The 25,983-nt window shown below is 36.9% G+C and overlaps 1 protein-coding gene across 11 annotated transcripts in view; it reads left to right on the top strand.

Moving 5' to 3' along the window:
• Positions 1-681: 681 nt before the first annotated feature.
• EMSY (EMSY transcriptional repressor, BRCA2 interacting) overlaps positions 682-25,983 on the top strand; it is an 86,751-nt gene continuing 61,449 nt past the window's right edge. For 2 of the 11 annotated variants that reach the window (XM_057750886.1, XM_057750882.1), the window contains exons 1-8: positions 682-842; positions 2,507-2,615; positions 7,616-7,715; positions 9,209-9,283; positions 10,760-10,801; positions 14,261-14,436; positions 16,107-16,259; positions 18,193-18,452. In XM_057750886.1, the coding sequence (XP_057606869.1) occupies positions 2,546-2,615; positions 7,616-7,715; positions 9,209-9,283; positions 10,760-10,801; positions 14,261-14,436; positions 16,107-16,259; positions 18,193-18,452 (876 nt within the window). In that variant the 5' untranslated portion in view covers positions 682-842; positions 2,507-2,545. Of the gene's footprint in view, positions 843-995; positions 1,053-2,506; positions 2,616-7,615; positions 7,716-9,208; positions 9,284-10,759; positions 10,802-14,260; positions 14,437-16,106; positions 16,260-18,192; positions 18,453-25,983 lie in introns of those variants that run through there. The other 9 variants (XM_057750889.1, XM_057750878.1, XM_057750887.1 and 6 more) reach the window with 7 other exon arrangements.

Below are 25,983 nucleotides of genomic sequence, written 5' to 3'. Positions count from 1 at the left end.
GGCTAAAGGGTAAACCTACCACGTCGCAGGGCCTCAAATAAATCCCTTCTCCTTCTTGCCTCTGTCAGATACAGCACTACCATGCCCACTTCACACGCGGAAAAACCCGAGGTCGAGAACGCTCGGGCTCCTGTTCTCCGCTTGCAACCCCCAGGTCGCGTACTCGCAACTGCGATGTCCACCGTGTCAGGTCTCGTAGCGTGGACTCTGTCTCCTCGAGCTGCGTCTGGCTGGGCTGGAAGCCGCTAATAATTGCTCCCAAGACTCTTGAGGAATCCGACCCTAATCCTCAATGGCGCTTCAGAGATGAACCTGCTTTCCCACCGTCCCTAACCCCGCCTAGAATAAAGGTCGTAGGGAACCACTGCGCCAGCTACCGACGCCATCTTGACCGGTACGTGTGACGCCACACGTAGCGTAGAGCGCAGCCCATTGGCTGGGAGACGGCAGCCGGAGGAGAGGCGCGCGAAGCCGGAGAGGAGGGTATGGAGGACAACCCAAGGAAACTACAATCCCAGCCTTCTTTGCGCGTGCACAGCGAGAGCGAAAGCGGAGGGAGTTTGGGTTCGGACCACAACTCCCAGCACTCCTCGCGATGTCTCTCCTTTCCTTTCAAAACGTGGAGGAAAAGAGGGACAGAAGAATGGAGGCCTTCTGGTGTCCGTTCTCCGAAAGGCGGGAAAGGCGAACTACACCTCCCGACTGGCAGCGCGCGGCTGCGCCTGCGCCCTGATACCTGTCGCCATCTTGCCCCTTCTGAGGCACCGCAAACAAACCCAATTCCTGGTGTCCCCTAGTCTTGGCGGAGGAGCCTTTTAGATGAGCCCAGAAAGGCCGGGCAGGTGGGTGACTCTCAGACAGGGTGCTGGGAGGAGCTGGCAGGATAGCCAGTCTGGAGGAGTGCCGGGCCAAGCATTCGGAGCCCGGCTTGGGGCACCCAGCCCCATCCTCCGTTGTCTTCTAACGGGATCATGGGGCTCCCCGAGGTGGGCTGAGGGGCTCTGGCAGGCCTGGTGCTGGGATTGCGGGGCTCCAGCCTCGGGAGGCCCCCGGTGAGTCTCGGTCGTCTGCTTGGCTGTCCGAGCGTCTACTCTTTCTCCCCGTTGCCCTCTCCGCTGAGGAGGGAGCGAGGCGCTGTTGCCTGCCCGGGCCCCTGGCTCCGGCTACTGGTCCTGAGAGGGCTTGGGTCGCGGGCTTGACATTGGGGTGGGCGCTGAGCCGCACCGGTGAGAAGGGTGGGCGGGCTGCTCTTGTTGTGGTGCTTCGAGAGAGTGCGTGTTTGGGGAGGGGGCGGGGCGGGTTTGCCTCCTTGACACTTGAGTGGGGGAAGGATTAGACAGTATTCTGGTTCTCGGAGCGGGCTCCGGCAACCTCTGCCCAGGTTTCCAGTGCGATGCGGCCCTGCAGTGGGGTCCGCTGGCGGGGACGCGTCGGGATGCCGTGACGTGGTGCCTGATTCCGGCGGTCGCCTGCCGCCTCCAAGATCCTGTCGGGAGGCGGGGACTGGCTTGTGGAGGGAGCGGATTCCTTTGGCTCTGCCCCTTCTTCCTCCTCCCCACCCCTTTTCTTTATGTCATTCTGCCGGCTGGGGCGCGCAGTCCAGTTCTCCTTGCTCTGGGTTGGTTCTTAGCTGAGAGGACTCTGGGAAGTAGGGGGAGGGGGTTCAACTCCAGGCGTGGAGTTGGAGTGAACCCCAGCTCTTGGAACGGGAGATAGCTCCCTCATTCATACATTCACTCACTCACTCGCTCATTCATTCATTCACTCATTCATTCCTTCATGTTACTCGCTCTTCTCAGTCATTCGTTATTTATTTAACAAATACTTACAGCGGATTCTCTGTGTGCTAAGCAGCGCTGTTGTCTTTTTGTCTAGACCATGGAAGTCCCAGTCCCAAGTTCCTGACATCTAAACTTTTGGTAAATGGTTTTTTAAAGACCGCGGGGTGTAAATTTCTGTTTCATTGTTAAGACTTGAGGAGAAAGTACTTTATTAAGTTCCATTAACTCGCTTAACATCGTAGGAACTTTACATATTGTATCTCTGTAACTCATAGTGAGAAAGCCAGAAGTCAGGTGACTTGCCCAAGGTTACGCAGGCAGTGACACCTATTTATTAAATAACGTGTCGGCCACTTAGGGTAAGAACTTCATACACGCTGTTATTTAATCCTCATAACAAACTGAGTGATAAAGTCTCTGTTTTACAGATGTATAAAACTTATGTTCAAATAAGCCAGTTTACCCAGGAGCACACAGCCAGTAAGTTGAAAGATCGAATTAGAACCTATAAGTGTCCGATGCCTATGCACTTTCCACTATGATAAGCTGCAATAGTAAGCTCCCAAATGGTTAAGTTCTTCTTTTGTCAGAAGTTGGAAAGTGTGGAGGTGAAATAGGATTGTGAGATACTCTTACTGGTTTTGCTTCTTAGCGTGTGGGTCTCCAGGTGAGTGGGCTTTTGAATGTACTTTGGTAATTTGAGTTTTTGGTTTTTGTTTTGGTAGGAAAAACAAGCTCTTTGGGGCTACCAAAAAGAAGCAGCAATGCCTGTTGTGTGGCCAACACTTTTGGATCTCAGCAGGGATGAATGCAAAAGGATTCTTCGAAAATTGGGTATGATTTTCATCTTTGATGTTTTGTGCTTCTCTGTGATACTTTTCCCTTTCTGTTTGGGTCATGGCTGTTTGCGTGGATATGTCATATTTCATGCTGTATTAGAAATTCTTTAGAGGTATAGTTCTTGCCCAAGGTGGGCAAGAACCTGTTATTTCCCTAGTGCCTTGTACACAGTAGATGCATGAATCCTAATAATAATAGCAGCTAAGAGTTCTTCAGGGCTACTGGGCTATTTTGAGTTCTTTACATTCAACATCTCATTTAATCCTCACTCAAACCAAAAAGATAGGTATGTTTCTTTTTTTGTTCCCATTTTACAGATGACAAAACTGAAGCTTAGAACTTGAATTAATGCTGATAGTAAGTCATGGGGTCAGGATTTCAACCCAGGGAATAGGATTCCAGTCTCACTTTAGCATGCTTCTAACCTTCATGAATGAATGTGTGAGTTACATACTGTTTCTGAATTCTAAGTTAATGTAAGCTATGCTGACTTTCCCAAATTATAATTTACTATCAGTAATAAAACACCATTTATGCTTGTAATCAATTATTTAGTGCCTTTTTTCCTTTAGAGCAGCCTTTCTCAACTAGCACTTAGGGAGAGAATTAAGCCCTAATGCTTAATCTGTTGTGTGTAATAAACTAACTTTTCTTCATGCATCTAGAACAGTATGTTATGTATTATCCTTGGGAAAGGGGAGGGAAAAAAAAGAGTTACTCAAATCATTTTCTGTATTCTGTGGTTCAAATGAGAATCCTTGGTTGAAGAATGCAGCCTTAGACTGTAAGGTCCAAGAAGGAACCTTTTTGTCTTATTTATTTACCACAGCCTCAGGCCAGCACATAATAGGGACTCAGTAAAGGAAAAAATAATTTGAAAAAGAACATTAAATATTTTGGCAGTGGATAAGAATTATTTAGATATCTGTAATTTTGAAGGGGAAAGTGTGGACCTTGAATACAGATAGACCTCGGGTCTTGGTCCTATTGCTAATGACTGACGTGATCCAAGGACAAGTTGTTTAATCTCCTGAAAACTGTTGACACTTTTGTAAAGGAAGGATAGTAATATGTGCCTCATAAGTTTGTTACATGGATTAAGTGTATATAAAAAGGGCCTATCACAGTGCCTGATATCTGAGTATATAGCATTTTAAAACAGTTGCTTTCAGACATTTATTTATTTGCAGGTGAATCTTTTCTTCAAAGGAAATCTTTGTTGGGAATTCCTATGAATAAATCTGAATCATAGCTACTCTGGCCCTGCCTGCTAATAACCTTTGCCCTTTTTATTTCCCCTTAGGCCACTATGAGGATTTCTATATTTTAAACTACTTCTTAGTATTGTATTTTAACACCTGTGGAGAGGTTTTTTGTTTTGTTTTAATTTTTTTTTAATTTAATCTTGTATCCAAACTTTTAGTACTAATTCGAGGATGATTTTCTACACATTTATATCCAATTGCTCTAACTTGCTAGCTACCAGTTATAAAGTTGTATTTTTATTTATTTCATGCTGGAATAATTTCAGAGGAACAGATCACAACTGCAGTTGATTGCATTAGAGTCTCTGGGCTTTTGGGACTTTGAATCAAGAGATTATGTTTAAATATACAAATTGTAACCTTTAAGTCTGAATTTATCCTTAATTTTAGTCAGAGCTGTGTGGGTAGTGTTGCTGAAGAACTGCTTCTGTACAACAGAAAACAGCCTTCCTACAGGGTAATGTCATCTTCAGTGACCCTTCTTTTGGGAGGTGAGCCATGATAGTGATTTGCGGAAAGACTTCCTCCCCACCCGTTGGCTCATTATCATAACAGTGAAACCTTTGAATTGCTTTCAAACACTAGCTCTAGGTCCAAAGTTTAGAGAAGGTACTGTATTTAAGCATTAGCTTAAAATATTTTAAGAATTAGCTTTAAAAAAATTCTTTTTAAAATAGTTATAAATTATTTTAACGTAAGATGCTGAACATTTACATATTACTTAAATGTAGAGAAATTGGGATAGAGAATTTCTTTATGACACACTGAACATACCAGTGATAGATAAACGCTTCATTCCTTCTATCCTGCTTCTCCCCTGCCCTGTTTTTTATGACCATTCCTGAGCTATAACATGAGGCTTTATGAACTATAGTATAGTTGAATGGCTGGTTTGTTTAAATGGAATGAGTTGAGGGCTTTATAAAACTGGTTTGGCAAATCTTTTGTTTTCTGTGTTTTTTCATGTGTTAATTATTTCTTTGTACTTATGTATCATTAGAGTAATAGAATGTTACCAAAAATAATATTAGAAATTCAACTAAGTTTGATATTTGTCGCAATCTTACGATTCTCATCAAATGAAATCCACAGATGTGAATGAGGTGGGGAAGCTAGTAAAAGTTCTTTACGATGAGTGAATTTCTCATTGAATGAAGGAGAGGTATGCCTTGGTGTAGCTATGAGAACTGTGTTCTGAGTTACAGTTTTATGTGAGGTTGCCACCTCTTACTTTTGTGCAGGCCATTTTTTAGTTAGACTTGGTATGAAACTCAAGAATCTTTGTCCTTTTTTAGTTAATTTCACTTTTTTTGAAATACTGTGAATAGTGAAATTTAGATCACCATAAATTCCAGAGGCCAAAAGTGAACTTTTTCCTCAAACCGATTCCTCTCTCTGACCTCTCCATTTCTTTTTATGGTGTTTTCATTCTTCTAAATATCTTGGAAACTGAAAAACCTGATTCTTTTCCTTGTGCCATTTGTTCCACATTTACTCAATCACCGAGTCCTATCAAAAACTTTGACTGCAGATAGCAGCTTTTTAGTCTGGCCGCAAACAGTTTTTCCATTTTTATCCTTGTTGGATTTTAATCACCTTGAGGGTAGGGACTTCGTGTTGTTCATATAAAAATTCGCCATGTACCATGTAGTAGTAGTGTTCAGTTAGTAGTTTGGTTTGAATTAGTGACTAAGTACAGGTGTATTTTTACTTTCTTTAGTATAAAACTCTCAAAATAGTCACTGACTATTACTGGAAGTTTAACGTCTCTATGAAACATTATATGCTTTTTTACTCTCACTGTTTCTTTTGGACATTTGCATTCCCCCCCCTGCTTCCCTAGAGCACAGATCTCTTTCTGATTAAAGCTTATGCTTCCAGACTAGATGGTATGTTTTCCCTCTGTGTCTTTACTATTGTAAACTGTATCAGAATTGTCTGATGACTTGTTTCATTGTAGCTTTATTCTAGAGTTAACTTATTAAGGGCAGGATTTAGCATACTGTCTGGTATATATAATAGGACTCGATACTGATTTGTTGAATAAAATATTCCATAAATGGGGTATAAACGTTTAGAATATAGTGATTTCTTAGTTATCCCCAGTGTCTTTCTGAACTCTACTTTGTGTCCTGATAAAAGCTGAAATATATGTTTCCTGGAACAAAGTATTTCCTTCACTACTCCAGAGAAGCAGAGTTTGTCCTTCCAGAGAGACCACATGAAACATCTACATAATATCCAGCATAGATTGAACATGCATGATATTTACACATGGGATAATTGAGTTGGACCAGACTTTAATATGGTCAGCTCACTCTTCTGTATAGTCTTTTTTTTGACAATCAGAACTGTAGATAATACGAACTAAGTGAGGCTACTATTTTATTGTTGGTGTAGTACCTTGGATACATGTATGCATGCCTTAATTATTTGGCTAACATTCAGTATCTGTTGTATGTAAGGCATTGGCAAATACTCGTAGCAAGTTGAATTGAGTAAGAAAATAACTGTAGACTTGGACACTTACTTCCCATCATTTTGTTTTGCTCATGTATACTTGTCTCATAGTGTTAATGGTTTGAAACAGCTATTTTATTATTTCTCATGATTCTCTGTAGGTTGCTTGTCTTGCCTGAGCACTCTCATGTGGCTCTATTCAGCTGGTAGCTTAGCTGGTTAACTGGACTTAGCTGAAATGGCTGGGTCTCCCTCTCCATGTGATGTTTCATCCTGGGCTTCTTCACAGCTTGGTGATCTCAAGGTTCCAAGAGAGCAAAGTCCTGTGTCCAAGGCTGCTGTTTGCATCACATATACTGATGTTCCATTGGCCAAAGCAAGTCACACGCCAAGTCCAGAGGCAGTGTGGGAGGGACTAAAGAAAGGTAGTACACGAGGAAGTACACAGAGAGGCAGGCATGGTTCATTGGGAGCCACTGAGGGCTTTTTGGTTTTATATTTTAACCACTAGTAGGGACTGACAGTTTCATTAAATAATGGTTGTTGCTATGGAAAGTCAGTGAAATGAAACTGTCCGGCATTAGGGTTCAGTGTATTATACTGTGATTGCTGTAAGAGCAATTCATGTTTGCTCATCTGCCTTAGTCATTTTGCTGGTGGTTTTTATAGATGCAGAGGATCTTAGAAACAGAAGGTGGCTTCAGAGTGTTTTCTAGATAAAGAAACTGAGGATCAGTGATGAGAAAGGACTTGTCAGGTCACACAACTAGTGTCAGTGCTGGAGCCAGAATCTGGTCATTTGACTCTTGATCAAGTAGTTTTTCAGTTGCTTACTATTCACAGATGGGAATATAGGTTGAATTCTTAGGCAAGCCCAGGGATTTATTTCAAAGTTTGCTCATTAAGGTATCTAACAATAATGCTAAAAACTTCTCTCATCAGCCTTATCATATCACTTGGAACCTGTTCCCAGTTGTTGGTAGCATCTGAGTTGAATATTCTTTAGTATGATGAGTAAGACAAAATATTTACCATTAGATTTTTCTGCCTAAACTTTTTACACACGTGACTTCTGTGAGGCAGTTAAAAGGAAAATAAGATTATAAAAGCCACATTTTAACCTATGTTTTTAGATAAAATTTTTGAAAGGACTTTAATGAAATATTTCCATAATGATTTTTAGGTTTCCTGCCCTGAAGTTTCACTGTATGTAGCCATAGTATTAAAATATCAATGGACTTTCTTGATAAAATAATTTTCTTCTTCTAGAATTGGAGGCGTATGCTGGAGTTATCAGTGCACTTCGGGCACAGGGAGATCTCACCAAGGAAAAGAAAGATCTTCTTGGAGAACTCTCAAAAGTTCTTAGGTAAATTATCATAAAAGTTTGTGAGACATGACTCTAGAAATTTCATTTTGAGGTGTTTCAGTACTTTTCACTCTTAAGCTGAAGACGGAGGTGTTCAAGTTGTTGATGTTTAGAGATCCCATCCCAGTTGTGTGCTTTGTTACGGAAAATTGTGTAATTACCATTTATTCTGTAATCTAATCAGAAAAGGTTTGAGTCAGGTTATCTTAGGTTTGGGCCCCCTGGAAAAGGGGGGTATTTTTGACCTGGGTGAAGAGCTGGCAGTGACTGGATATGAAGATCTAGAGTGGCCCAGTGGCATTTGTTAGGGACTAGAAGGAGACACTAGGAAGTTGTTGTCTTAATTTATAGAAATGGGTGGTAATTATATAGTCATAGCCTTAGGGATAGTTTATCCCTTCAGCTTTCCACTAGAGTTAAAAAAAAATTCATTAAAAAAATTCTGGTGAAAGGGATTCTCTGATACTTTGCCTTGATCCATTCTTAACATCTTGAGCTTTCTCAGAAGATTCAGTTCTGTTTTAACTGAAGTTTCCTTTCTACATTTAAGACCATTTTGCCCTGTTCTTTTTTTAAGTGAAAATAGGGAAGAGATTTTTTCCCCTACATTTAACATGAAAATAAGGATGTTATTAAGCCAAATCCTCAGTCTTATTGCCTCCATACTTAACAATTTATATTTTTTGTTTATTTGTTGTTTATATTGCCTCATAAAGTCTGCTTTCCAGCCCCTTAAACATTTCAGTCCATGGTATAGACTTAGCTTAGTAATAAAGATTACGATTTTAAGAGTGGTATTCACTTTATTGAGTATTTACGAATGAAATGGGTATAGCCTTTTTTCAGTTGTTTAGATTTAACTTTACATGTATTTAATTAGGATCAACATAAGCACATTTTTACCATAGTGGTAACATCATATAATGTAGATGACACACAACTCAGGTGTTGAGTAGTAAAGGGGTAATATGCTGGTGTCAAGTTTCATAGTATATAGCTATAGGAAAGATTATCTTGCCACTTTCATTTCTTTATTGTATTCACTGAACATAAGATTATAGACTCTTAAGCATTAGAAAAAACTTTAGAAGACCTTCTTCTAAGTGCCAAAATCCTCATCTCAGTAACCATGATTAGGGGTCATTCAGTGCCTGTTTGTATATTTATATAACAGGAACCTCTGCTAATCTCGAACACGGTCTGAAATTTCTGAGTTTTAGACGTAATGACTTGATATCAAGCTGAATTTGTCTTCCTGTGATTTCTAATTTGTAACTAATTCTCTCTGCAATTACACAGAATCAGTCTGAATCCTTTTCTATGACTTTAATTAAAGCATTTGAAGATATATATTAGGCCCCTGTCTATATCTTTTTACAAATCAGTTTTGTCCCCCCTTCCCCCCAAGCAAAATGTTGACTTAAACATTAATAAAAGTATAGAAAAGAGCTGCCTGCTTGGCAGAGTTCTATAATGGCTATTTTTCTTCATAGCATCTCAACAGAACGCCACCGTGCTGAAGTTCGGAGAGCAGTAAACGATGAACGGTTAACAACAATTGCACATAAGTAAGCCATTAGTCATACCACCCCTGATTTTTTTATGATGTAGTATACCATAGTTTTGAAACAGTCTTCCTATTGTGTAGCACATTCCTGAGTCTTTTACCTTGATGGTAATATCTGTGTACTCAGGGATCCTGACCATAGCTGTGTTAACTGTTTATTCAGTTGGTTATGTTTTTTGCATTTGGTTAGGCAAGCTTTAAGTACTCCAGGTCAAATCCCGTTACAATGTAATCTCTGTATAACTAAAGGCCTCTACAGTTTAGCAGATTATTGCTTTACTTGAAGCAAAGTTCAATAACAAAATAGCATGCCTCCCAAATTTGACAGCTCCTTAGAGGTTCCTTGTAATGGTATTTGATATGTATATTGCCTTATAAATAGGCATTATAAATTTTTTGATAACCAACTCTAATATTTCATGTATTTTGAGATTCAGCAAAGAGATTGTAAAACATATGTTCTGATTTTAAGAAATATTAATACATTTTAATATTTTAAATATTATATTTATGTTATATAATACTTATATAATATTTAATATTATTATAATATTATATAATATTTATATTATTATATTTGTATTTATTAAATATTAAAATATACATTTTAATTTACTTTGAAAAGCCATCAAAATAAAATTAAAATTATAAAGGATTCTTATCAAACTGTTTTCAGATCATTATAACTGTTTGATAGATGGGGTGGAGGGTGGTGGAAGACAGAGATTGAGGATTAACAGAGTATGTATGGAGACAGTGCCTCCTGAAGAATAGAAAGGAACAGAAATTATCCTTTAAATGTTAATGCAAGATGGTAGGAACATTTTACAAAATAAGGTATGTTATAGAATAATTCGTTTTTTATTTTTATGTTTTAATGTGAAATAAAACTAAAGGAAAAAATTCAGTACATTTCCATAATGTGATAAATAGTGCTTTTAACCCAATTGGCAGTATTTGTATCGACCTTGAAGATCCATTAGCTTCATGTTGTGCTTCACTGTTCCTCATTTTACTTGACTGATTAAATGGGGTGCTACTTTTTTAACTGTGTAGTTTGAAAGTTAAGGTGTTTGAATTTGGAGACTTTTGTCAGTGGTAGGTATGTATGCACTGTAGAAATTTGGAAAATTTCCTCTAGAGACATTAAGTATTATTTACTTGTTAGGCCAACATGGCTAAAACATTCAAATATTAATGTGTTCCTTCTTTAAATTGTTCTAAACTTTTAAAGTGGGATACTCTAAAAATAGTAACTGAGCCTAGATTCTAATTTGAGAACTGGTAATAGGAAACTTATGTGCTAGATAATAAAGTAGTAAATAATAGTTTGCATTCAGAGGCACTTAGAGACAAAATTAGTACCTTAAAAGCATTGGAACAATATTGTGGGGCAATTAGTTGTAAGTTGATGCATCAGTTTCATACTTAAAGATAACATTTATTTAGTCTCCTTTTCCTTTTTTCCCCTTTAAAGAATGAATTTATCCTTATATTTGGGTGAAAGACCAAGTTACAGGTATGCAAATAGGTTATTATTATTTCAGGCTTTTTCTTGTATTTATTTCAAAATTGAAGCTCTCAATTATTCAGGGGCACATATTCCATTTATGAATTAACCATGCCCCTTGCTTTTCCTTTACTTCCCCTCCTCCCCTTCCTAATACTGCCCACCCTTTAGCTGTTTTGCTGCTTGAAAGTACCTCTAGTCAGAGGGTGGGAAGGGAGAGGAGGTGAAAATTTTAATTAGTCATTTTACTACTTGTTAGTTGTCCTGGAAAAGGTTTGATGGAAGAATTTACAAGTATCTGCCAAAGTATTTTTGGATAATACATCAGTTTCTTTAATCTGTTTGACCTCTCCCTTTCCCTCCTCTCTCTATTAGCATGGATAATTGAGAGTTGGCTTCTATCTACCTGTCCTCTTTTTTTTCTCTCCTTTCTGATTTCTTTAATACACGAATTTAATTTTTTGAAAAACGTTTACTTCAGTGTATAATTTTAAGCTACTTAGGTCTTTCCATACTCCTGTTTTAATGTTTTATATTGTGATTTTAGTTTAACCAGACATCATATTTACTTTTTGGGCCCAAGGGTCAATGAGTGGGGAATAGTGAAGAAGACATAGATCCCTCATTCTGTCCGTCTCCTCTGCCCTCTTTCCCTCAGAAGTAGCAACAGAACCATAGTTCTAAAGATTATCTATAGGAGCTCTTCAAACTCTGAGCCTGAAAAAAGTAACTTGAGCCAAGGAGGAATGCATCTGAACTGACTGCATTCCCCTTCTCCTCTCCCTTCCCTCCCCCACTCAAAACAGCAGCTTAGGCTAGAAGGAATGTGGTTGAAAGGTGAAGAGAAAGCCAAGAAGATTGAGCACAAAGGAGATGGAAACAAAAGGAGTGGAGTATCTGGGATCAAAGAAAAGCCTTGCTTGAACCATAACATGTGTTTAATATTTGGCAGGAGACCATTTATTAAGTTTGATACTCTAATTCAGTTTTGAAACATGTCAAGATATTATAGTATTAAAGCCTGGAATGTTAAGGGGCTTCACAGTTTTTAATTGGGGCCACTCTTTCCAGCATTGTATCTAAATAAAGTAGCTATCCAGAATTACTGTTCTCTTAACTTCTTCCCCATCAGCCAGACTTTCATGGGATACTGTGTGAGTTTCTATGTGAGGATGAGGATTTCATGCTGGTGCTCTGCATACCAAAGGATGCGAGGGCCAAGGTAGTTCCACTAGTATCATGTTAGACTTCTCAGAAAAGGGGCTGGAACCAGGTTTCCACCCTCCCTTGCTATATTTAGTATAAATAGAGAGATATTCTTTGAAACTTAGGAATCACAGGAAAACCCTGGAATAAGATGTTTACAGAAACCTGTAAAATTCTATTTAGATGATTTGTGCAATTAATGAATATTTATACCCTCATTAATAAGCAGATAGGAATTTTTGATTTAATTCTAACATGTTTAATTTTTCACTCATTTAAAAAAAGTTTGAGCATGTTTGCATGAGTAGAAATTTGGAAGATTTATAGATCTTTCTAAAAGTTGCAGTTGTATCTTTTGCACTGCAAATTCTGTCCTTTCAATAGCACATGTATTCATGTGTTTTAAAATTATTAATCTTCCATAATTTCTGCCACCATTTAAACAATGTGCCAGGTAAGTGTAGACATCACTTTGTGTGGTAAACTCTCACCAAGCAAATTTATTAGTGTTATTCTAATAAAATAATAGCAAAGTAGGAGTAAGCCAAGAAAATGCTGAATTGCTTTTAGAATTTTTTCTTTTGAGAATTAGGCAACAGAGCTTTTCTGTCTCTCTTGTTTGTACCATCCTCTGTTTCAAAACTAGCATCAACTTGGAGATTACGTGATAACAAATTTGTGAGGGTTATTGGGGTCTTAGGAATCCCTCTTTCCCATGTCTTGGGTAGGACTATGTTATACCACAAAGAAATTTGCAGATTTCCCGCAGTAACTCAATTGAATTCATCAACTCAGAAATTCCTTTCTTAACTTAATGTAAATTCTTCTCAAGTTGTAAAGTAATTTATTTGTTCCATTCAGTGAAAGTTGGTAGTGATTAGGTGGCAGTGCCCAGTTAGTATAAATCAAAGGCAGAAGATAGACATAAAACGCATTTGAAAATTTTTATACCTTCCACTTGTGATGTGGCAATTTCAGTAGCATAATGTATGCTTGTTGAAGGAGACATTTAGTAGCTGTGTGACCCTAAACAAGTTATTTAACCTTTCGGTAACTCAGTTTTCCCATCTATAAAATGGAGATAGTAATATTACCAATTTCATAGGATTGAAAGAATTGTATGCCTTAATATATGTAAAATGTTTAGAACCACGCCTTACATATACTAAGTGCTAATTGATATTAACTGTCATCATCACCATCATCATCATTATTCCACTCTCCACTAACAAGGGCTTTTGTGTACTCTGCCTAAATCTGAAGAATCAGTGGACATGCGGAGTCTTAAACTCTAGGTTGGGTTGTAGAATCTTTGGTTTTGAAAAAGGTGCAAAAATATTTCTGACCTAGTGAAGAGACTGATTGACTGATTCGGGGTGAACTTCAAACCTCGACACTAATCATTAGTGGTGACACCACTACTTTTTGTGGAACCAAGCCAAGGGAAGTGAACAACTGTCTTTTCATATTTCAACCTCTGTTTGGATTCCTAGGATAAAATTTGCTCAAGAAAATTAGAATGAAACTGAACACAGTGTCTGTTTATGGGTAGAGTTCAATTGCTGCAAACATTTCTTAGAGTGAAGAATGGTATAAATAAGTAAAATTAAAGTAGTGGCAGTTTTCTTTCAGTGTCCTCAGATCTAGTCTATTTTTGTAACAGGAAGGATAATAATATAACACATTAGCAGTGACACATGCAGTGATATATACAGCCCCCTTCTATCCCACAGTTCCTAGTCTCCCTCGTTTACTGCCTCAGTTTCCCTTGTTTGAAAGCCTTAGAACCTCTGGCCATGCAGGCAGTCAGGATAATTTTGCAGAAGTTCAGTGAATTCCATCCTTAATTATTAATGAAAATCTGATTTTTGAAATTATGAGTACTTTTTACCTTTTTAGCTTAATTACAAATTAAGTTCTGAAAGTTAGTGGAAATACTGGTTTTCATTAGCAATACCAAATTTAAACTAATGAAAATAATGTTGATATTTATTTAAAAGGCATGGGATGATTTTTCATAGTTTCAATTATGTTTATTATAAGATTGAGATTATGGAATAAAGTGTGTAAAAAACCAAGTGTGTGTGAAATTTTTTGAATTCTGATTATTATTCATAATTTTGATCTTGCTTGCTTAAAATAAAGCCTCTTCTATTCACTCAGGGCACTTTTTATAATTTAAGAAGTTATATTTGAGTATATATATTTGATTCATTTTTAGCGATTGAGAACTGTTGTAGCAGCATTTTCTTTTTTGTTTAGTATGTCTGGACCTAATAGCTCTTCAGAATGGTCCATTGAAGGTCGTCGATTGGTACCCCTGATGCCTCGGCTGGTTCCCCAAACTGCCTTCACTGTAACAGCCAATGCTGTTGCCAATGCAGCTATCCAGCACAATGCATCTCTCCCAGTGCCTGCAGAAACAGGAAGCAAAGAAGGTGAGTAGAGAAATATTTCTGTGTGTAGAGATAACTTTTCTCAGATTCTTCAAGAAAAGTTCTCTTATTTTTCATCTGTTTTTGTCCCAGTGAATTTTTTTAGTATACGTGCTGCTGAAGTGAGCACTGTCCCAGTGTTTAAGGTTGTGAAACATAATGAGCAACTCTTGTTCTGAAACTAGAAACTGCCAAGTTTTTAGTCTCAGCCAAAATTAAATATCCCTTTTGTTCAAAGTGTGAATTACATTAATCACAAAATTGCAAAAAGGCTTCTTGGAATGAATTTTTGATATGAACGTGTCTTGTTAGAAGTGGATCAAAGGCCTTAATGGGTGACATGGAAAATTAATAAGATGATAGAAGTCATTTAGCTGCTGGAGAAAGATGCTGAACTGATACTTTAGAACATAAAGCTCTGTTTTTGTCTTCTGGAATCAATGGTATATGCTGCTTCTCTGCTCCAGTCAATGTGCTGAATCTATTAGGGGTTACGTGGCCGATGGAGAAGGCTTTCTTATTGTTATTTAATCTAATAATTGATACATGCTTTAAAAATCCTTGAAGTCTCCTGAGGTGACCAAGAGTAATATTAAATTTGAGAGTGCATGTTTGGGTTGACTTCAGTAGCTTAGTTTGGTGTCATGAAAATGACCTTGAAAATAATACAGCTGTCAGATTACTTTGGGGAATTGTCTCTTTTTGGCTAGCAATGGGTTGTGGAACAGAATGAGACGTTCATTTCATACCTGCCAGACTCTGTTTTACACTGAAGGAGGCTATATTTAGGAAGAGACAGTTATCAGTGTGCAAACTTGGCCTCCATTATGTTCCTGTTTTCTTTGTTGCAGGAGAGGTATCTTTCTTCTCTTCCCACTTTTATCTTTTCTGTTCACCACCTCTCTGGTTTAGTAGAAAGAATGTAGAATTTTCAATAATCTAATCTATGTTTGAATCCTAGTTTGCCATTTCCCTGCTTTGTGACCTCCAGCAAGTCTTTTAGCTTCTGTGAGCCTCGGGTTCTTCATCTTTAAAATGAGGGTGTGGTATTGTAAGAGTTAGTAATAATAATATGGAAAGGATTTAGCATTATGCATGGTACTTAGTAAATAGTGCCTATGAGCTAGTCCTGCTTGTTGTTGCTGTTATTCAAGAAATTGAAATATGATTTTGTCATTACCTTAGTTACTATTGCACTGCTTAGATGGCGAGTGACTAGTGAGTTGTTTATAATAAAATAAACTTACCTTGGTTCTCTCCAGGAGCCAAGTTGGAAATTGCTGTGGTTAGGGAAAAATTATCCATCACTCTGTCATTGGTACTGCTATTAGTATTAAAAAAGAATACAAATATATGCCTTTTTGTCCAACTCCTGCCATGAAGGAAAAATTGTTTTCATTTTTCTCAGTTTTAAACTTGGTTTCTTTGTAATTGTGCTCTTCTCCATTGTCAACGTCGCCTGTAGACGTTGCTAATGCTGAATACTTGGGGAAAACCTAGTTGAGTGATGATTTTCAGGAAAGGTTTATTAACGCCTTTTAACCTAGTACTGGCCTCTAACTTCTGATTATATGAAAATGTTAAAATTGGCCTGCAGTAAAAAAAATAATTTTCCTGTATGTGTGGACAGTTTTGGTGAAAGTTAACAGCAGACTTTTTTATCGTTCCTTCAGTAGTGGTTTGCTATTCCTACACAAGTACCACGTCAACCCCAACCTCTACCCCTGTTCCAAGTGGCAGCATAGCAACGGTTAAGTCTCCAAGACCTGCCAGTCCTGCCTCCAATGTAGTTGTCTTGCCAAGTGGAAGTACTGTTTATGTCAAAAGTAAGTGATACTCTCAGTGTTATCAGGGCCATCTTGGCTAAAAGCTGCAGCATAGGCTCTGATTAGATCTGCCTTCCTGATTAATTCATTTGTCAACTGGCTATTAACAGTGGTTAGTTTTTGAAGGTTGTAAAGAATTCCTTTCTTTACATATGACTAGGTATATATTGCTTTTTAATCAGTTCTGGGGGTTGAGAAATTATTTCTTTTTTATTTTCTGTGGGGAATCTGCCTTGAACAGTGCTATATCCTCCAAGTGTTCACTTGTTTTTATTTTCATGGAATAGAAATGTGAATAGAAACTAAAGGAATGTGTTTATGTCATTTATTTAATGTTTACTCCTAAATTCTTTGCAGTGTTTTAAAAAATTATTTATGTAACATATTATCCAACTGTTAAATTCAGTGAAGGGTTCTAGAGAGTCCTTTCATATTTGTAGTTGACCATAATTTTTTGAAGTTTATTTGCAGTTTTTAACCCTTTGATTTTATGCTGTGAAGCAGTTTGATGTCCAGTTCATTTTTTGTTCTTAAAGTCTGTATGTCAGTATTGATTGGCTTTTGGTATCAACTAGAGATCATTAATATTTGACTTTTCACTTTTCTCAATACAGTTTTAAACTTGATTTCTTTGTAGCTTTTAGAGGTTGACTTTGCTGTTTTAGACAGAAAAGATATTAGGTCATCGTCAGTCTTGTTTAGAGTCTAAAAATTGAAGGTATAAGGAGTTATGTATTATTACCAATTCCATGAGTCATGCTTTTTTAAATGTCTGCTTTATAGAGATTTCCTATGTATATTGCAAGGCTTTATGTTTCTCACTTGATTTTTTAAAAAAGTGCTAAAACAGTTGAGGCTTTAGTGCATGAAGGAAAAACTAAGAATCTGGAAATATTAAGCTTATATCTGATTTCTGTGGATTTAGGCAAGATGATCTTTTAAAATAACCATAGAGGTCTATCTTTTAATTGTTTTTTTAAACGTTGAAAGTGAATCCCAAACATGAAGAAACCATTTCACATAATATATAGTTTGAAGCAACAAGAAGTTTATTGCTTTATTTTAAGTCACACAGGCAACATTAGTTTGAGATATAATCATTCATTCACCTAACTTCATATGTGCAGGGCACTATACCAGGGAAACAAACCAGTAAGACTTAGTCATTGCCCTTTGGGAGCCCCTTAATAACAGGAGATGTGCAGACTGACAGCCGCATTGCCATGGAATAGGTGATATAGAAGAGTATGTACAAAGTGCTTTCTAAGTGCAAAGGAGACATGGATTAGCTTTGCTTAGAGGAGTAAGGGAAAGATTCACCGAGGAGATGGCCTGCAGGGTGATGATTGGTGGATGATGAAGAGGTCATTGATAGTATGTGATGTTCCCTAAATAACAATAGTATATAGAGACTCCAGATGGATAGAATATGTGATAAGGTGGCTTTGGGGATTGGTGAGCAGTTCAGTGTGCCAGGATTATAAGGTGTGTGGAATAGGGTATTGTGTTCTTAGAAAGATATGGGACCTTGAATGATACAGTAATGATGTTTGTGCCTCATCTTGTAGGGAGATTAAAACTACTAAAGGATTTAAGGCAGGGCATTGGCATGATCAGATGTGAAATTTTTATAACTGGTAGTTGGATGAAGGGTAGAATGAAAGTGGAGAGATTAGATGTACACCTTTTAGGAGGTTGTTGCTAGAATACAGGCAGGAAATAAGAAGGCTTGACATGGTTATAGGGTTAAAGAAAAAACAGAACGCATTCAGAGACAGCTTCCCTGAGGGAGGATTGATAGAACTTACTGTGTGATTGGGCATGAGGCAAAGGAAGAGGTCAAGGAAGACTGATGACACAATGATGTAAAAATAAAGTATAAAATACAAGATTAGATTACTGTAAATGTAGCAATATTGTCATTGCCTTACAGGTGTTAGCTGTTCGGATGAAGATGAAAAACCCAGAAAACGAAGGCGAACAAACTCTTCTAGCTCCTCCCCTGTTGTTCTAAAGGAAGTTCCAAAGGCTGTTGTTCCGGTCTCAAAGACCATCACTGTGCCTGTGAGTGGCAGTCCTAAGATGAGCAACATCATGCAGAGCATTGCCAACTCCTTACCACCCCACATGTCTCCTGTGAAAATAACCTTCACCAAACCATCAACACAGACAACAAACACAACAACACAGAAGGTATGTGGTGGAGGGAGTCTCTGCTTGCCAATTGCTGTTTTTATCTCTTTCAGTCAATATGATTCAGATTTAACAAACATGCACTGAGTGCTTACTATGTGCTTGGCATTATGGTGGGAATGTTCACATCTGTTTCTTTAATTCTGCACATAAAGCTTTGGGTTAGGTATTATTATTTCACTTTTTGTATATATTTTTGTAGATGAGGCTCATCTCTTTTTGTAGATGAGGCTCAGAGATGCCAAATGACTTGCCTAATATGACACAGCTAGCAGATCTTCTCAGACTTTTGTTATATTTACTATTGTGATTCCATGTGGAAAAAAATTAAAATATAAAGGATTCTTTCAGTCTGTATTTGGATAACTTTAGCTTTAAGAACTCAGTTTTTATATTGCCAGAGTAATGAAGTTGTCAGGTGTTTCGTAGAAGAAAGGAAGGATATGATTAATTGAATAATTGTTATCATCTTTTTAAATTCTTAAATGTTATCTTTAATTCATTTCTAAACTCTTCTTTCAGTATGTTCAAATCATTAGTATTCTGTGAGTTTTGTTATTAGAACCCTCTACTATCTGGAAGCTGATGGTACCTTGGCTTGTTACACACCTCTATGTCTATGTCCCTTCACTATCATTCTGATCTTTGTCTTTTTGATATACGGGTAGGATGGAAAGTAAAGTTTTTGAGACCTTGCACGGTAGACTGCAAATTTCTTTATTCTAGTCTCCTACTGTCTTGAGTAGGACAAGTGTAGCTAGGTGAGTATTCTAGGTAGGAGGTCATTTTCCTTTAGGATTTTGAAGATACTGCTTCATTGGCTGTTAACTTCCAGTATTGCTTTTGAGAAGCCCAGTAATGCCATTCTAATTCCAGATCCTCTTTTTCTCTTGGAAAATTCTTAGTAACTGTCAGAGTTCTGAAACTTCAAGGTAATTTTCTTTGGTGTGGGTCTTTATTTCATCCATTAGGTTATACACTCAGTGGCCCCCATTATTCTAGACACTCATATCCTTCAAGGCTAGGAAATTTCTTGAATTATTTCTTTGATTTTTCTCTGTCTTCTCTTTTCGGATCACCTGTTGTTCTGGATGTTGAATGCCTAGATTGATCTTTCAGTTTTTCAATCTTTCTCACCCCCAATTTCCATTTGTTTGCTTTTTCTACTGTAGTATAGTCGTTAAAAGCCTGGATTTTAGAACTAGACTTACTGAATTTGAATCCCATTTTTTGCTACTTACTAGCTATGTGACTTTGGGAAAACTAAACTCTAGACCTAAGTTTTTCTCTTGTAGAATAGGGAAAATAATATATCTATTTTATAGGGTTTTGGGGTGTGAATAAATAATACAAACTAGTAGAATAGAGCCTAGCACATAGTAAATGCTCTGTAAGTACTATTTTCTTTATTTTTTAATTTTATCCTTCGTTACTTCTTGGAATTTTTCATTTTCGCTATCCTATTTTAAATTTCCAGTAACTCTTTTCTGTTCTCTGAAAGTACCCCTCCCCCCCTTTTAATATCATCATGCTCTTTCATAGTCACTATGTTCTCTCTTCTGATGATATCCATGATTTTTTTTTAATGTTTTCTTCTTTCATGTTTTCTCTCTTACCTGTAAATTTCTTTCATCTGTTTGTTTTGATCTCTCTTTCATTTCAGTTTCCTTAAATGCTGGCTATGGACATGGACACTACAAAGCTGACAGAAAGCTCTGTGTGTAGGGTGGGACATGCTGGCTGGTGACTTTCATTGTAGGTTGACCTAGCTGGGCTGTTTTGTTGATAAATACCCGCTACTCCTTTATCTCCACCAGTTGTCATTCTCGTTAGGGCTTTTTCATGGACTGGACATACTCCTTAGGAGGAATCTTCCAGTCTTTTGCCTACAGTAGTAAACCTGTCTGCCAGTATTTTGAGAGTGAAGGGAGGGAGAGGGCTGGATAGTCTCATCATTCAGTAGATAGACTTTACTTAACCTCTCTGTTTTCAGCATAGCACCTACCCACCTCAGCCTGGTATCATCAAATTCCCTTGGATTCAGTCTCTCCCTCAAGAGAGTAAGTTTTAGTCTTTCTTTAGGATAGGGGAAGATAGCTGGGGATCCTAATGCTGCTTAAACAGATTTTCAACCAATTCCATCTTTTTAGTCCCACTTTTACCTCCACTTCAGAAGTATCTGGTATTCTCAAATTCCTGAGTTTTTCTGTTGTTCTCTGAAAGTTGTGTTGTTTTTTGTTCTTCTGTTTGCTGTCCTAGGTTTCCACTTTCTTGAGTATGCTTGATCAGTTGTCTGTTTGTTTTCCACTTTCCAAAACTTGATAGCTATTGTCTTCTTTCCATTTTGACCGTATGGGTTTATGTGCCTCTTCTAAAAAATCCCTTTGTACTGTTTTAGAGGGATTTGGGGGAAGGAGTAGAGGTGAATTCTTGTTTTCAATAGATGATCTTTCCTACTTTTAAATCTTCAGATCCATGATGATTTTAATTTAAGAACCTCCTTGAGTTTCTTGGAAAGATGTCATTATATAATATGTAAAAAATTATAATTTTCTTAATAAACTAGAAATTATAATGAGTTGATCTGTGGAATATAATTCTAACTTCAGTTTTAGGATGAGGCATTATAGTTAGTGTTAAAATCAAGTAAGAATTTTTGTAGTCAAAGAGGCCTGTGTTAGAACCCCAGCTCTTCCAGTATGGCCTAAGATAAATTAGTTTTTCTAAATCTGTTTACCCATCTGTGAGCTGAGAATAATGCCAATTTTATAAGGTTATTGTGAGGATTAAATGGGATTGGATATTTTAAAGTACAGCATAATGTGTGTACTCAAAAAATGTTAGGTCCTGTCCCTTGCAGGTATTTTATGGAGAGCAGTGTCACCTAACGTTATTAACTTTCCAATCTTCTTTGGTAGACCTGTAAAAATATTTTAATAGAAGGGGTAAACCTATAAGTGAAGTCAGTGAACTTAAAAAAATTTATTTACACTGTTGAGAATGAGCTGTTCCAAATAATGAATTTATCAGTTCACTGAAGCTTACCCCTTAGTATGTAGAAATTGACTTTTCGGTGACTTTTTAAATGTTACACTGAACATAACTTGTGTATTTATATTTGATGACTCCAAGGTAATCTTTCTGAATATCCCTTTTTATATATTATTATAATATTGCTTTCTGGGCTAGCTATAAATAAGGTGTCTTCAGCCTGCTATACTCTTAAGAATTTTTAAATTTATTTTTCTAATTTTTTACTACCTTCTTTACTGGATCCATTTTATCAGTAATTCTCCTCTCTTCTCCCCCTTCTCATCTGCTTTTTTAATTTGATATTTGAGAAATAATGTAGCAAAGTTATAGCTAAAAGAGCACCCACCTTCAATCCATGTCCTTTTATTTCCTTATTCTGTTTTACTTATATCTAGTTGACATTATAATTATTTATTTTCCATTTCTCCCACAGAGTATAAGTTACTGAAGGTAGAGACTTTGTCTTATTCATCACTCTTCCCTAGTGTTTAGAACAGTGACTGACATGCAATAGGTGTTAACTAATATTTGTTGAATGAATGAATGAGTAAATGAGTAAGTGTATCTGGTTCCAGTACTGGCTCTCCACCTTTCTTAAGCCTCAGTTTCCTTATAAAACAAAGATAATAATAGTGCTTACTAGATAATTGAATGAGATGATTCATGGAAAGTGCCTAACATAGTGCATATGATGAGTAGATGTCACCTGACATTATTAATTTTCTAGTCTTCTTAGTAGACCTATATAAAAATACTTGTAATAGATGGGAACTCACCTATAAGTGAAATTGGTGAACTTTTTTTTTGTGATTCACTGATGTTACCATATTTTAATTTTTTCTTTTCTTCTGAATTGTCAGTTGTCAGTTATGAGCCTGAAATTGTCAGGCTTGTAATGCTCATAAGAGGACATATTTATCTCCAAAAGTCATGCATGAGTCATACCATGAGGTTCTAGGCTCTGAACCTTAGATTTGTGTTTAAAAAATAAATATTTAAAACAAATTAAATTAAAAAATAAGACTCATTCATTCCACAAATATTTACTAAGTATTATATTCTAGATGCAAAACTGTACTCTTACTTCATGTGTACTCAGTGCCATTAATTTTGTTATTTCTTGGACAAGCTGAGTGTGGGTAGGACTAATAGATATTCTTTGGGATTTTTTGTATGTTTTTTGTTTTCCTTTTGCTGGATAATTGGATTTTTTTGAAATCTCTGTAAGGCTGTTGCCATTATTGCATTCACCCTGGATTTCTCACAAATTCTATGGAAGTCAACTTAGGAATTACTTTAGTTAAAGTTACTTTTACATTAAGTATAATTATTTATGAATTTGTGGACTTGATTCAAATTCAAATAGCTCATATATTTTCACGGTAGACAAATTTCCACCTGTGTTAATGTGGTGCCTTCATTTTAAGTATAACATTGGTACAGCACTTATATAAACAAAGCAACAATATAGCTTTATGCTTTCACATGCTTGATTGATATTTTTCATTTTATCCTTAGGGTGCAAGTCCCAGCACTCTTAAGGAGTTTTTGTGAGTGCTAGAAGGTCAGTAATTTGAATTATGGCCTGAATAAACACTGTTTGGTTCACTTGGTTTCAAAATCCCTTTGTTTCCCTTGTTGTAACACGTAACTAAATAGCAAGTAAATTTTTTTCAAGGTGGATCTCTAATTTTGGATAACCCCTTTTTAGATCACAAATTAGCTTACAGACTGAAATCTCAAAATATGTTTTATCATTTGTACCTGTAACCTAAAACATGCTCTCAAAGACTCTAGATTTATTTTGCTGAAATGTTATTGTCTTAATGTTAGATGTCTACATGTATACTGTAGTTCTGAAATTGCAAATATTTGACCCAAGTGTGAATGCTTCCCCTCCCCTCCCCATGACAAATATTGCTTATTAACTGTGGCATACTTTCCTGCCAAGCCTTGATGAATCCTCATCTGTACCACAGAGTCCTTATAAAAACTGTGCTCTAGTAAGGTACTACTATTAGTTCAGGATTGGCAAATATGAAACCTCATTGCTATTACTACTCTTAATTGGCTTGGTTGTGGTAGTAACTGTGAACTCTTTGGATTCTCAGGGGTATCAGAATTTGGGAAAAAGATATATAAAATTTTTTAATGAAACAAAAATAGAGTACCTTAAAATAAATTTCCAGTTTGATTTGATATATAACACCTTTACTGATATCCTTCTAACATTTATTAAGTAGTAATAGTAGGATACTAATAAGTACCATTTGTGAACTGCCAAATATTGACCACCTGCTATGTGCCTAGCACTGTGTTAGATGCTTCACATCATTATCTCATGTACTCCTTATAATGATTGGCAAGGTAGGTATTATTATCCCTATTTTATAGATGAAAATTGGAACCCAGAGATTTTATGTTCAGGGCCCTGCCATTTGTTAGTGGCAGAGGCAGGATTAAGCTCAGGTTCATTTGACTCTTGACTTCTGGTCTTTTTACCATATTGGTCTACTTCTCAGTTTATGGTGGCTGATGGTTGTGTTTGTAGTAGTGCTGTATAGGTGTTTGCTGATTGAGTCTATGTAAAAATATACTGGTCAGCTCTATAGAGGTGTTTGCTGGTCAAGACTTGTATGTCTCTCTTGACTCCTCAAATAATCAACAAACTCCTTAAAATAATGGACATGTACTTAGAATTCTCTAACACTGAAATATGTAATAATAATTATATAGTCAAAGCTTCTTTGAGATGTCAGTACTGAGTACAGACATACTCAGTAAGTTTGACTGACTGATTTAATTTTAGACCTTCTTTAGGACTGATATAAAAATGAAAAAGAATTTCTCCCTTAAATTATTTGGATTTTTCAAAACAATTTTCTGTCTTAGGTAAAAGTAATTTTGGTGAAAGAGGAAAAAGACACTGTGTTGTTTGGGGTATCATTAAACTGCCATTATACTTGCCCAGAATAAAACTGGTACTACGGATTTATAAATGAGTTTTGTATTTTCAGCTGTAAAATGGGGATAATAATAGTATCTCTACTATTAGTCATAGGATTGTTGGGAGATTTAAATAGGCCAATGTGTATTAGCTCTAGGAGCTAATCTTGATTCTGTTCTTTTCCTCAACCCTGCCATTTCCATACATCAGCAAGTCCTGTTGACTCTACCTCTTAAAATAATCTGAATCTGATCACTTCTCTTTATTTTGACTGCTAACACCCAGCCTCTGCCATTTCTTGCATAGTGTACTGCAGTGGTTTCTTTACTAGTCTCACTGCTTCTACTCTTGCCTCTTACCACGTAGCAGCTAGAATGATCTTTTAAAATATAAATCAGATTTTGTTGTTTCCTTACTTAAAGTCCTCCCATGGCTTCCCATTATACTTAGTATAAATTTTAGATTCTTTATTCTGGTTTTCAAATTTGATCTGGACTCTGCTTACTTCTGCAACCCCTCTTTGCCCTGTATGCTTTTGCTACACTGGCTCTCTTTTCTGTGTTAAAATACATCAGGCTAATTCCTGTCTTAGGTCCTTTGCTCCATCCTGTTCTGTCTGTCTGAAATGCTTTGTCCTATATCATCTGCAATTTTCCAGTCTTACTAGCTAACCTTGAAGTCTCTTTCCTGCCTCTATTTTCCTCCATTCTCTGTATCAATCTGTGAGCAAATCCTGTTGGTTTTACCTTTAAATATATTCAGAATCTGTTCACATTTCATTAGTTCTACCCCAAACATTTTGGTCACCATCCTCTCTGCCTGGTTTATTACAGGAGCCTCCTAAATTGTCTCTTTGTTTCTACTGTCTCTGTCCTGCTGTGCTTTTCACCTAGCAGATTGAGTAATGCTTTTTAAAAAGTACCTTACTTTTTAGAACAGTTTTGGATTTATAGGAAAATTGAAAAGATAGTACAGAGAGCTCTCGTATGCCCTGCATTCAGTGTCCCCTATTCTTAACATTTCGTATTAGTATGGTACATTTGTTACAATTAATGAATCAATATTGATGCATTAATATTAACTAAAGTCCATGGTTTATTCAGATTTCTTTAGTTTTTACCTATCTTTTTCTGTTCCAGGATACCACATGACATTTTCTTGTTATATCTCCTTAGGCTCCTCTTGGCTGTGAAAGTTTCTCAAACTTTCCTTGTGTTTGATGACCTTGACAGTTTTGAGGATTACTAGTCAAATATCTTGTAGGATGCCCCACTACTGCAGTTTGTCTCATGTTTTTCTCATGATTAGACTAGGGTTATGGGTTTCTGGAAGGAAGACCACAGAGATAAAGTGCCATTTTCATCATGTCATATCAAGGGTGTATACTATCAATGTGCTCTTACATTATCTAGTCCCCCATTACTTTTTTTTTTTTTACTTTATTTATTTATTTATTTATTTATTTATTTATTTATTTTGGGGGGGTACACCAATTCAATCATCTGTTTTTATACACATATCCCTGTATTCCCTCCCACCCTCGACTCCCCC

This window comes from Hippopotamus amphibius, chromosome 9 (genome assembly GCF_030028045.1).
Source record: "Hippopotamus amphibius kiboko isolate mHipAmp2 chromosome 9, mHipAmp2.hap2, whole genome shotgun sequence".
Taxonomy (NCBI): Eukaryota; Metazoa; Chordata; class Mammalia; order Artiodactyla; family Hippopotamidae; genus Hippopotamus; species Hippopotamus amphibius.
Note: the sequence above shows the minus strand (reverse complement) of the source record. Positions and strands in the feature narration are given on the sequence as shown.